The sequence below is a fragment of the Vicugna pacos genome, chromosome 5 (genome assembly GCF_048564905.1).
Source record: "Vicugna pacos chromosome 5, VicPac4, whole genome shotgun sequence".
In the NCBI taxonomy this organism is placed as follows: Eukaryota; Metazoa; Chordata; class Mammalia; order Artiodactyla; family Camelidae; genus Vicugna; species Vicugna pacos.
In genome coordinates this window covers 49,036,235-49,049,705 of record NC_132991.1, presented here as the reverse complement: position 1 = coordinate 49,049,705, position 13,471 = coordinate 49,036,235, and the positions used below count along the sequence as shown (strand labels likewise).

General features: G+C 40.7%; 1 protein-coding gene across 1 annotated transcript in view; it reads left to right on the top strand.

Moving 5' to 3' along the window:
* The window catches only part of PDE11A (phosphodiesterase 11A), a 359,091-nt gene extending 353,954 nt beyond the window's left edge, over positions 1-5,137 (top strand). Inside the window, exon 20 of the mRNA XM_006210208.4 lies at positions 4,929-5,137. Within this exon, the coding sequence (XP_006210270.2) occupies positions 4,929-5,084 (156 nt within the window). The 3' untranslated portion in view covers positions 5,085-5,137. The remainder of the gene's footprint in view (positions 1-4,928) is intronic.
* Positions 5,138-13,471: the final 8,334 nt, after the last annotated feature.

The following is a 13,471-nucleotide window of genomic DNA, read 5'->3' as shown; positions in this document are numbered from 1 at the left end:
TCCCCTGCCAAACACACCATGTGGAGTTTAGCTTACTTTTTTTACTCAGAAAAATGTTAAAATGCCTAGAAAGATGTGTATTTCAGGTTTTCTAGAAGACTCAGCGGGATCATTTTGCATTTCAAAATTCTGTTTTTGTAATGCAAATTTTCCATTGGGCTTTATTGCTTTTTTTTTCTTTTTTGGGTTTATTTCTAGACTTCATTCTCTTCTAATACCACGATTCTCCTTTTCTGGAGGGTCTTACAACACATTCATATCAAATGGGAGCCAGTGAAAAGGTTCAGGGTAGAGAGCAGCGGGCTTAGATGTGTGTTTTTGGTTGACCACTCCAGGATGGCTACTGTGTGGAGAGCTGATTGGACAGGATGCAAGGGCGGAAGCAGGGAGCCCAGGTGGGAGGCTACAGCAAGTTTAAGGCAGTGGAGAGAGTGACAGTAGCCTGAACTAGGGTGTTAGAAATAGTATAGATTGACACATGGAGAGTAGGATTGAGAGGACCTGGTGATAGTTTGAATGTGGGGGAAGAGGAAGATGTTATGGGTGAGCCATAGATTTCTGGGTTGGGCAGTTGGGTGAAGATGCTAATGAATTTTAGAGAAAAATCTTGAAATATATGAAGTTTTGGGTACAGTTCTCAGAAGATTATTGTCTCAGTAGTGAGGCCGAACCAGCCCTAGACTAAAGGCTGCTCTGGACCCACCTAGCAAAGCTTCAAAAGATCAAATTATTCTCAGGTACCCATCAAATTATTTCCAAGTAACCTAACTACATTCCTGAATAAAACAGAACTGTTTAAAGAAATTAAAAAATTGTGAACTGACTATAACTCAATAAAAAAAGAGAGAAAAAAAAGAAAGGCAAAAAAAAAAGAAAAAAATCCAGCACCCAACAACATAAAATTCACAATGTCTGATATCCACTCAGGAATTATCAAGCATGCAAAAAAGCAAGAAAATTTGACCATAATAATGAGAAAAACCAGTCAATATAGATTAAGAAATTATACAGCTCACAGAATTGATAAAGAAGGACATTTCGATATTTATTATATTTTATATGTTCAAAAGAGTAGAGGAAAGATTGAGCATGATCAGCAGTCATGGAAGACAGAAAAAAGACCTAAATCAAACTTCTAGAAATGAAGACTACAATTTTTGAGAGGAAAACTACAGTAGATGGGACTCATGGCAGATTAATTTCTGCAGAAGAAAAACTCAGTGACACAGCAATAGAAAATTGCAGTTTAATCCCTCTCCTCTCCATGTACTCCAGATGCTAATTTCTGCTCAGTATACTTAGTCTCATTCAAGCATCAATAATAATGTTGTTCCACAAGGAACTGATTTCACTCCCTCTCTGAAAGAAATGCCCCAAAAGGTGAGGGAATCAACTTAGTTATACATATATGCATTATGCATATATAATGGATGTACTTATATACATAATCTACACAAATGCTTACATAGGCATGAAATGTTTCTTGAAGGATACCTGGGAAACTGATAACATCTAGGGAAGGAAACTAAGTGTCTGAGGCAGAGGATGAAGGGAGATTTTTACATTGTATGTTGTGTACCCTTCATATCCAGTGGACTATGTGGTATTACTTATTCAGAGCATAACAAAATATGGAATAAACTGTTCATGCCAGTCACAAGTGGACTCAGCAATGGACTGTGAATGGAGTCAGAAAGGACGTGGGGTCCCTCAGCCCCCTGGATGACTAGATGTCCAGGGCTGCATTTAATAGGGCCAGTATCCAGGATCCTGTCTGTGAAGGGCCAGGGGAGTCCCAGTGATGTCCATACAGTTGCCCCATTGGACAATAAGCCGCACAGCTCAAATTGGGTTTTTAGGTCAGTAAACCAATCCTAAAGTAGATTCCATCTTAAAGGGAGAGCACCCCAAGGATTAGAACCACTGGTCCAAGTCACAGGGATATAGCTTTCAGCTCAATATAAAGAATAACATTTCTAAAATCAGAACAAAGAGGAAACCTGACACCCCCACCCCCACCCCCACCACCAAACCCTGGGCAGTAGTGAGTTCACTGCCTCTCGACATGTTTAAACACTGTGAGTGGTCATGCTGCACGGATGTCACAAAGGAGACCCAGCATCTTTTGGCGATCGCACCATGCACATAACCTTTAGAGTCCCTCTGTGTGTGTATGGAGCAGATGCGTGATGTGTTCCCTTTTTCACTAAATGAAGAGCACGTCAAATGAGACAGATACTAGTGGCATTTGCATAGAACTCATCAGGTGTCACTCGCTGGTGAGAAGTTCGTAGGAATACTTGTATCCTTCTAAATACTGGGAGCAATTTTCTTTTTCTTTTTTTTTTTTAATTTTTTTGGTGGGGGGAGGTAATTAGGTCTATTTATTTTTAGAGGAGGTACTGGGGATTGAACTCTGGACCTTGTGCATCCTAAACATAGGCTCTACCACTTGAGCTACACCCTCCCCCCTGGGAGCAATTTTCTTGCTGATGGTACATTGCGCATAATCACCATAAACCTTGGGATTTAGGTTTGTGGATAACCCCTTGCCTTCCTAATATTCTATTCCATATTCTCCCAGCTAACTGCCTTTGTGTATCAGATTTATGATGTAAGGGTAAATCTTCAGGATGAGATTCTTCCTACTTTTGCCTAGAACCAGCACCAGACTAGAGGAAAATGATATTCCAGTGTGGCTATTCCATGTTTAAGGAGAATATGAAATAAAGAGAAGAAGGAATTCTGAGAAGTATGTACCACCACCTCAATTTTTTTTTTTATTCAACACAAAGGAAGCAAGACGGAGAACAAAGAGCTAGATAAAGGAAAGCAATCTGTTTGGGGCTAAGCCAAATAAACTTAAACGGTTTAAGGAATAAATTGGTAGAGTAATTCGAATCATGGGCAGGTGCTATGAATGTAATTTAGTAAATGCTCGGGAACCTGCCAAGGAAGAGAAAAATGTGTTGCTTTTGAGATCATTTCCCAGCAGCTTCATAAAAGAAAACTGATTACAGGAATTTAATAAGTAAAACAGAGCCAGAACTATAGTAATCAAATGAGTTTTTAATTACATTTCATGCAGAAAAAAATTCCAATTTGTGCTCCTGGGATTAAAAAAAAAAACTACTAAGTTCTAAAGAAATGCTTTTGTAGCAGGAAAATAACGTAAACACTAATTTCCATAGGAATTATAGTAGTCAGTTTAATTAAAAGCCTTGATCAGACTGAAGAGAAGCCGGTGCCAAACTATACTAAAAACCATGGCATTCGTCACCACCTCTCACACTGTTGTCTAAATAAAAACACTACATTGAGCAGAAAACAGACACCTGCATTTTTCTCATGCAAGTAAAGGGGATTTTGATCACTGCCTATGTTATTATATTGCTGTGATTTGTTATCATATGGAATAACAAACACATCTGACTTAAAATTAGGGGGAAGGTATAGCTCAGCGGTAGAGTGTGTGCTTAGCATGCACGAGGTCCTAGGTTCAAGCTTCAGTACCTCTGATAAACGTAAATAATTAAACCTAATTACCTCCCCCCTAAAAAGTAAAATCAGATGTTGTTGTCTGGTGTGATAAATATCGCTTATCAAAGAGGGAATATGCTCAGTGGAAGGGCCTTGAACGTGCAGGGACACCAGCTCGGCCAGGGTGGAGGGCTCACCGCTCAATAGGAGCCCTGATGATTCCTGGGCTCTCAACCCCCACTTATCTTACATCTAGTTACATTTCACTCATATCCCTGAAGCTCCGGGAAGTGGAGGGTTATTTGAGGAGCTACATCAGCTCTTCCTGACAGTTTGCAGGGAATTCCATCCTTGACAGAAAGAGTTGTTCTTGCTATTGGAGGACTTTGCTCTTGCGCACCGGCTAACCGCAGGTCGTGCTCAGAGAAGGCTTTTCTAGAGGTATGCTGCAACGCGGTGGTAAGTCACAGGGTCACCTTTTGTTCCCCTTGTGATGAATAGGACACATCAGCAGGGTATCTGACCGAGGGGTGTAATCTGTGGCCACCGAACACTGACCCAAGGCATAAAGTGGGACCATTACCTTTCCATGGGCTAACCCCCCACAGTGCCATGATCCTTGTTTTATTCATTGCTTTGTTCCACTGTAGGGCCGATCCAAGTTTTATGAGGCTGGAAGTTTGTACCATTTGGGAGTAGGGGAACCTTTTAAAAAAATAACACAAAATTAAGTCCAAAAGGAAATACTTAGAAGGGTCTCCCGCATGGGAGGACCCTGGATTCTGAGTTTCACTAGCCTTGTGGTCAGTCGGCCACCAGCCACACCCTACATTCTCTCCTCCCTCGTCTCTCCTGTGCCTTTCCCTTGGCCCTTCTCTTCCACGCCTTTTTCTTTTCTCTAGTGTCTGTTTCCATACATGTTCTCATGTTGTTCTGTACCTTTACTACAGTTCCCAGATCCTTTGCTTTAAAAATGAGCTCATTTCAGGATTTGACCTGGCCTTTCTCATTCCAGTAAGTCTACCCAGAGTCATCTATCGTGGAGCAAATGATAGGTTTATTTTTGTAAAAATTTCAGTTCATGGTCTGTTGAGGCCTGGAGCCCTTCCCAGCAGGCAAAGATACACATATTAGTAGACTCCTGTGAGCTGGATATTTTGTTTCCTGTCTTGTTTGATGTGGATTTAAAACAGGATCATAATCAAATTGGCTGACACCCCCTGGAGCAGTACACAGACACCTGTGGTATTTTTTCATTTTCTGCATGAGCTTTATTAATGCAACACAGTGGCGTTAAGCGCATAGTTATTTCTTGCAAATAGCTCACGTTTACCAAAATCATCACTTCCATTTCTTACAGCAGTTTCCATTCTCCTCACACATAAAAGCTAGAAAATCACAGCAGTGACTCCGGTTCCTCTCCTCCACCTGCTTTTGTTTTATTTTAGGCGTTGGTGAAGGTCAATGTGAAACTGAAGCCGATGCTGGATTCGGTGGCTGTGAACAGAAGTAAGTGGGAAGAGTTGCACCAGAAAAGGCTGCAAGTCTCGGCTGCCTCTCCCCCCTCTGCCAGCCTCATGGTCACCGGGGAGGACAGAAACTAACCCTCCAGGTCAGCCACGGCTACAAAATGACTGTGTCCTGAAGAGCCAGCTGCGGTCCCGCCACATCGTTCTTTTGTTCCTTTGAGCTCGAACAGACGTAAAGTCTCAGGGATGTGCTGGGGTGGGGGGTGCCTGGGCTCTCACCTTGGCTGTGGTCAGCAGAAAGGACGCGGGGGGGGGGGGCAGGGAGCACACTCCAGGACCCTCACCTTTCCCTGCGAACACGTGTGGACTGAGCCCAAGATTCTGGACAGAGGACTTCTGTGGATCCAGCACCCAAGGACAGTTGACCCTGCTTACTCTGAGCCGAGAGAACACCCAGCAGTGAAGACGTCATTACACGGCTTCATTTTGTGTATGGCTGTTCTGTCTGTTCCAAGCCAAACAATGCCTGCCTCTGCATCCTCTCCTGAGCCCTATTTTGTGCCAGGCTGTCCCAAGAATCCCAATTTGTATTCTGTAGAGATATTTTATTTTTAATCCTAAAGCTTCTTAATGATGGATCAGAGCCTTTAGAATTGCCTACGTAAAAGATAAACTATATTATCCTTACAACTACCAACCATTCCCAGTTTTCTCCAGAAAGACCCATAGTAGAAAGACAGCAAATGTGTTTGTCTGACTGGTGTTCATACAAGATTCATAACACTGCACTGGGATTGTGGTCCTTCTTTTCAGTTTTTTAATTCAGTCTTCAATGTAGACCTCCTCTTCCCAGAAGAAATGGATTAATAGACTTTAATTAAAGTAAGGATGAAAACAAATCTATAAGTGGATTTACCACAAGTACACATGGACATTCAGAACTGTCTCCAACAGTGAGACATTTCACAGGACACAGCAGAGCTGTGGTGAATGACCACTGACTACCTTGAGTTCTCCTAGTGATGCGTTTTGGTATAAAATTAAAGGTTACTACCAGTACAAACCTAATGCCAAATGGAGGGGTCCCCAGTTTTGGATTTTTCCTTTAAGCTTAAGATATAATGCTTGAAAGGTAAAGAAATAACAGACTGGGTAGAGGACAAATATTCTATAGAAAACTACATTTATAATAGGTAAGCTTAAGCTATAATAAAGAGATGCAATGACTGAAAAGCGACTTTACTCCCCATTTCAGCTGAGAGAGTGAGGACATGGTAGGTCTCAGCCAAAGAGCACTGGCCTGGAGGCTAGACTTACACCCTAGCCTTGGCATTATGCACTAGATGGATTGGGACAAGTCACTTAACTTCTCCCAGGTGTTTTCCTTGTTTGTCAAATGAGATTACACTAGGAAATTATTTTCAAACATGATTTAACCTTAGAACTCTTTGTTCAAATAAATCTTACAAATAACCTCACTGATATAAAACATCTAAAAGCCTAAGTCCTCTGAGGGTTTGAGGGTTGGGGGAGCCAGAGCCCCTACAAATCCTTACCTCTTTGATTACATACATGGTGGCCCTAAGGGGGCGCTGAAGAGTTTGAAAAAAATCCCTGGACCAGATGACTCTTGAAGTCCATTCCAGCTCTGAAAAATCGAAAATTTATAAACCATTTTTGTTCTTCTTGTTACTGGTCAGTATCAGTTATTAACTTTACTACTCAAATATTGAAGAAATAGGGGCCAAGCTCTACCAAGGACATTGTTTTCCAGGCACATAGTAGACGTTCAGGAAATGTTTCAAGGATGGGTAAAAACCAAAGCGAAGTGGGGGAGGGATAAATTAGGAGTATGGGATTAAGAGATACACACCACCATACATAAAATAGATAAATAACAAGGATTTACTGTATAGCATAGGGAACTATATTCAATATCTTGTAATAAACTATAATGGAAAAGAATTGGGGAAAAAAAATATATATGTATATGTATAACCTAATCACTTTGCTGTACACCTGAAACTAACACAATATTGTATGTCTACTATATTTCAATTTTTTTTTTAAAAAAAAAGAGTGGATAAATTAAGGTACCAAAATGGAAATGAGGGAAGAGCAGATATTAGTAGGGAAGAAGTAAGATTCTATATGGCCAGAAATAAAAGAAAATTATAAACCAAGCAAGTGGGAGGAAAGGAGAAGAAAGAAAATGAGGAGGAGAAGCAAAGGAAAACGACTAATAAAGATAGGGACCAAGGCAGGTGGTAAGAGAACTGCCAGAGGAGAGGTGAAAGTCAACCCAAACAAAGAGAAATGGCACTTCTAACCCAAAAAATGAAGGTCCAGAATCCTGTCATCAATTGCTTAGAAAAGAATGATACTTGAGCAGGGAAGGGTTTGACAAAAGAGAGGAGGAAGGAGTGGGAGCCCTAAAAAATAATGTTCCCTGCTACCCTTTACAGCTGTCTCTGCAGGGAAGACGGGAGAAACCGGAGGAGAAAATGAGTGCAGGCAAAACTGCCTCCGCAGAGCAGGTAAGAGAAGGTTGTTCAGATTTATGGATTTTATTAAGCCAGTTTTCTGAATCACTATGCTGTAAAGGAAATAGCTTCTGCCGGGCTGTCTTCCCTCCTTCAGGTGAGGAACAAAGGGTGGGTGGAGGTAGGGACAGACCCTGGTCGTGTGTCTGCAGCTCGGAAGCACTGCAGGTGTTTCTAGCTATTGTGTCACATCTTGTTTATATCACAAACGGGAATTGAAAAATCAGTCCATGTGAGGCAGAGATGAACCCACATCTGTCATCCTCCCCAACAATAAATAAATAAATAGCCCAGACAGACGCATGCCAGTCTATTTGGAGCAACGTTTGAAAGCATGCGCTTTATGATAAAACTAGACCCCGGGTCCAATGGAGACTGCAGGCAGCTACAAGCACTGTAGCCACCCCGAACGTTGATGCTGCATATTGCTAAGGGGAACGTAATTTATAGCACAAACCCTGCGGCTTCCACTAAGGTTGAATTTTCCTCTCGTTTCCTTGCCTTTTTATTGGCTTCACTGCACGGTTGCCAATAGCAACGTCCACTGGTAGCAAGGGGAGTTCAACACCATTGCAATCTGCCATACAGTGGAGCCCTGACAATGTCAACCATCAATCAAGTGGCTGTTTGTAATTGCCTCCATCTATTTTTCCTGTCTCGGGGTTATCTTTCCTATGGTGGGTCAAATTCAGAAACTGCTGACTAATGCCCTGGGTCTATTCCTCCACGACCATGAAACAGTAGAAAAGGAGGGGAGCAGCCTTTCTGGTGCCAGCAACCCACAGGGTTAGAGGTTGAACTCTTGGGAGTTTGAGGTATTTTTAAATCCCTTTTCTAAATAATGTTGAATTTTCCAAGAATTTGAGCTACATGTGGTTACCTGTGTGTCCTATTTTTCCAAATTAGAGAAAGAGAAAATTTCCCAGTCCCTATAATTAGTGTTTATTTCCTGCTGGAGGAAGGCATTTGAAATGGGAGCCTTCTAAGAAAGCCTCCAACTGACCAGATGACGTTTGCTTCCTCCAGTCTCTTGGCATTGACGGTTGAAATGACTTCATCCTATTTTCTCCCCGAAGTGTATATTTTCCAGGCAGGCTATTTATTCTTTTATTAGTAGTATGTGGATAACACATGCACAGCCTACAATGTAGCTGGCCATGCCGGCCAAGAGGGACAGCTTGGCAAGTGTAAACGGCACCACCCAGTGCACAGTGGATGGGGCTCCCAGCTGGCTTGGCCATCGGCTGGACCTGTTATCTTGGGACTCATAGGGCTCGGGTTTTCCACCTGTGAAATAAAAGCACTGACTTTCATTCAGTTCATGTCTACACCAAAGGACCAAGCTGTATTTACCTTTTAAAGATGTGTCCATATGACTGTCTTATTTACTTACTCTTCTCAAACAAAATAGGAGCAAAGAAGTCACCTTCTCACTAAAGATAAAATAAAAAGTTACGTACGTAGTGTAGATATAAAAACATCCTTGCCACACACGTCTGAGCCTGCCTTTAGTGATCACGAAAAATATGATCATCAGTACAGTTTTTTAAAAATATACCCTTTTATTTCAAAAAGGACAATTTTAGATTACCTCATATCAATATCCCATAAATAGTAGTCAATTTAATTTAGAAGTAAATTCATACAGTGAGTCCAAAGAAATTAAAACTGCACGTGTGTTTTCTGTCTACATATTTCCAAGTATTTTATATTTGCATACATGTTGGGTTGGGTTAGAAATAATCTTTAAAATTTTTTAGTGAAGTAACACTATCTAACATTAATACAGGAATTAAGCAGCTTTTTTCATGTATCAGAATTTCTCATATTTTATCCACTTACCTTAGGTCATTAAACAGTCTGCTCAATTTACTTTGTGGGAGAATTATTTTCAAATCCATTTCTCCTGATGACTCTTAATGAATTACAGAAAGATAAAATACAGTTTCATCCCCAATAATAGTATGAAACAACTCCCTTCAAGCAGGACAGAAATCTAAACATGTTAAAGGAAGATTTAAATCTTAAAAAAAAATGTTTTGGCTGGGAAAAAATAAACACTCAAAAAGGATTCATTAAAGCAACAGAACAAAACCTAACTTGGGACCCTCAAAACCCTAGCAATGCAAAGTCATGAAGTTGCATCGTCTGCTTCAGAATAGTTGTCTCTGAAGCTGTTGTTCTGTCACATGCTAAGAACTCCAGGAACTCAAATGTAGCAGGAAATTTAAAGGTTGAGTCTGACTACAAGAAGGCCAAAATTTCGTACGTTCCATAAGGGAGCAATAATAGAATAAAACACACAGACGGCAGAACTAAAATGGCGTGTCTGGGGAGTTTCTTGGTGAGCACTTGGATTTAGCAATGCCTGACGTTCTGCTTACATTGCTCGGGTACCTTTCCCTCAGCTGGCAATTTGGGTTGTACATCTTTTCTAATTTAAATTTGAATGTTCTTGCATATTTAGTCCATCTCTCAACAGTGCTGAAGATAAGTTACTTACCTGGGTAGCATATCTGTACCAATGTCGTTGAATGTACACACTGGTACAGAAGTATGTTTTACTAAGTAAATGAAGTGTTTGCTATAAAAAATGTGTTATTTGAAGCCATCATTTATCTTTGTGTTCATTTCCTGCGTATGTGTGTGTATTAGAATCTCGATTTTTCCCCTTAAATGTAGTTTAATCATATTTAGATGAATTTTTAAAAAACAGAAACAGCAGTGTATAGAAACTGGAGTTTAGGTTTTGTCAACTCCATTCCCTTGGGGAAAAATGCTTTTGCCGTTTTATTTGGATGTACTATAATCTAAAAAAGATCCCCTACTGATTTACTTCCTTATTATTTATTATTTTACACAAAAGAAGGGAAATATGTCTTCAATTGTGTTGTTTGAAGTCACTCCCTTTGTGTTGATTTTCCAAGCTGATGTTTCATTATAAGAACATTATTATCATTATTTAGACTGCTTGGCCATTTCACAAGCAACTAATCCATAATTTTGAACCAGTTTGCTTTAAGACACCTAAATGTCTGTGTTTTTAATAAAAGGCTTAAAGTTTAACTAGAGCTCTGGGATAATGTTTATTTCTCTTGAGAATGGTGATAAACAGCTGACCAAGGCAAGCATGCATCCAAATACCTACAATTTAAATTCTGTCAATTTAACCCATTAACCTTGTCTCGATCTGTGATGTCTGCCTGTGTGGGAGGGATAGTGGGATAATCCTGTCCACGGAGCATTTAAAGATGACAAAACATTCTCCGAATTATTGAGGTTTTCCTGGAGGGGGAAGAATCTGCAGCCCAATGTGGGTTCCTGTGTCTGTTACAGATTGCTCAAATTTGCATGGGCGATTACACAGGGGGATTGCATCAATGCAGGGCCGCCAGCCACTGACGCCATACAATTACACAACGGCTTCGGTGCTTAAACTTTAAAATTCTTACACCATTGTGCCTGTCCTATTAGAACAAACTGCAGCAAATGATCCAAAGCCAATTCAAATGACTGGAGAGGAGGTGCCCGGGGGAGCAGGAAGAGGTGGAGTGTGTCCCCTGCTGGACAGCTTAAGCAATCGCCAGTCCTCACCTGGTGGCAGAGGCAACCACAGGCTTCTTTGTGCTTTGCAGTCCGTGCTTTTCAAGTGGGAACAGTAAGAATTACCTAATTCACAGAAGGGCTGGAAGGATTAATGAGAGAAGTTAAGCAAAGCAGGACCTGGTCCTGGTACTGAGAGAACTGCATAAACACAGAGGCTTAGAGTAGCTTTTGGTTTGCATGGTTGATTGATTTCTTTAAATGCCAGCATCCATGATTGTGCCTTCTCTGGTAATTCCATTTATAAACCATAATGTTATTGTGCTCTCCCTCATAACTTAGTTTAGATAGTAACACCATAATCCCCAAAATATAAGCGTTTTCGTCAAATGCTGACAACCAATAGGTGGATCAAGGACAACCCCTTTAAAAAAATGAACAGAAACAGAACAGAGTCGAAAATAACAGATTAGAAAAGTAAAGAAAGGAATCAAGAGTGCATCACATACAACAAATGTTTTATTTCTTGAAACTTTTGCTTAAGTTGTATTCGTGTGTGTACACTGATTCACAATTTCAAAAGTAGTTTTTAATGAGGGTCACAGTTAAAAAAAGAAGTTTGGAAAGCACAGAAATCCCCAAATGTGTTAATAAAATAACTATACAATTTAAAAAGAGAATGTGAAATAGATTATACATACAAATAGAATATGGAATTTGATCATCTCACATTTCACCAGGCAGAAACATAAGCATATGAAGGACTTAACGTCGTGAGTTTAGCTCCTATACATTTTGCCTGAATGGAATTCCTCTACGTGGTAAACATGCCTCCCCCTATGCAGCAAAATCCACCCTGAGTCCAATACCATTTTCCTAAAGTCTAGTTCCTTTCAATGAGGCACTAAATCTTTTTATTGCAACCACCAAATGCTTTCTTATTGCTAGAAATAGTATAATACACTAAGCTTTTCAAGATTCTGTTGGAAACAAAATGATCCTTTATGACATTTTATAATAATCCACCCCATTTATTGCTTTCCAGAATTTCTATCATTAATTAAAGGGCCGTCTCTCACCACCCCCAAAAAACTAATCTAGTCCCCAACTGCCTGTCATAGACTAAATAAAAGTCGGTCTATCACAGCAGCAGTGATGGTCATGCCAATTTCACAGTGTGATTTGTGCACTCATTTCATTTTGAAAATGACCCTGCCCTCCATCTGTCTAAGCCGAATGTCCTGCTTTTTTCAAGCCAGGCCTCGGGAGCAGCAGCACATGAAATAAGGAGGAAGACACAGAACAGCCTCTCTCCTGCCCACTTCAGCTGCTACACTCACAGACAGGTCCCAGCACAAGGAGGGGAACCTCCACTGATGTCTGCAGGGACCAGAGGCATTTCAGGGAGAGCAGAGAGTCCTTCTATTTTGCATACATTCCCAAGAATCCATTTGAAGGTGAATGCTTTCATGATGCAAATATAACTCTGAAAATCAGACTGATAGAGACTAAAGATATAAAAGGCAATTTCCCATTTCCATGTTCTGTCATGTTACCTTGATTACAATAGCAACTTACCCAAAATAACAGGTCATACATAAGGATTTTAAAATACTGAGCCTCAGTTTCCAAGGGACAAGGATAGTCAGGCAGCAATAAAGGTGAAGATCTTCCCCCACGCACACCAACCCCATTATTGAACAGCGCTTGCCAGCATCCCTTAACACATGTACCTCCCTTAATTGAAGGCCCTAAAAAGGGCCAGAGATCAGGTTCAAAGAAGTCTGTAGGAGGGTGGGGTGTAGCTCAGTGGTAGAGCACATGCCTAGCATGCACAAGGTCTGGTTCAATCTGTAGTACCTCCATTAAAAATCAATCAATCAATCAATCAATCAATCAATCAATTTACTTATCTCCCCCCACCAAAACAAAATTTAAAAAAAAAGAAATCTGAGATTGGGGTTATAGTGGATCTCATCAGCAGCTTTCTCTGGGGGTCCTAGGTGGGCCAGATTGGCACTCAACCCCTCTGAAATGAGTGCAGTTTGTCTATTTCTTGGTATTCATAAAGTGGAAGGTTACTTGTCTGGTCCCACCCAGAAGAACATGGCTCTGCCAATTTCCCAGCAAGGGAGAAGACTGAATGAGTACATGAAGTCAGTTGTTTTACGATACAAGAAATCACATGACTGCAGAAGTCTCCTCCCAGTGACATGGAATGACTAGGAACTATGTGACTCCCACTAGATATTTCCTAACACCTGCTCATAGCTGCAATTCAGATCTGGAAGTTCAAATTTCTACTGCCCATACCAAGTTGGTTAGTTGTTTTAACAGAGAAAAAAAATACACTAATGCCCCATCATACAACGTGGCACCAGACAGGGCACTTACAAGCTCATCTATGGGAAATATATATATAGAATAGGTCATCAG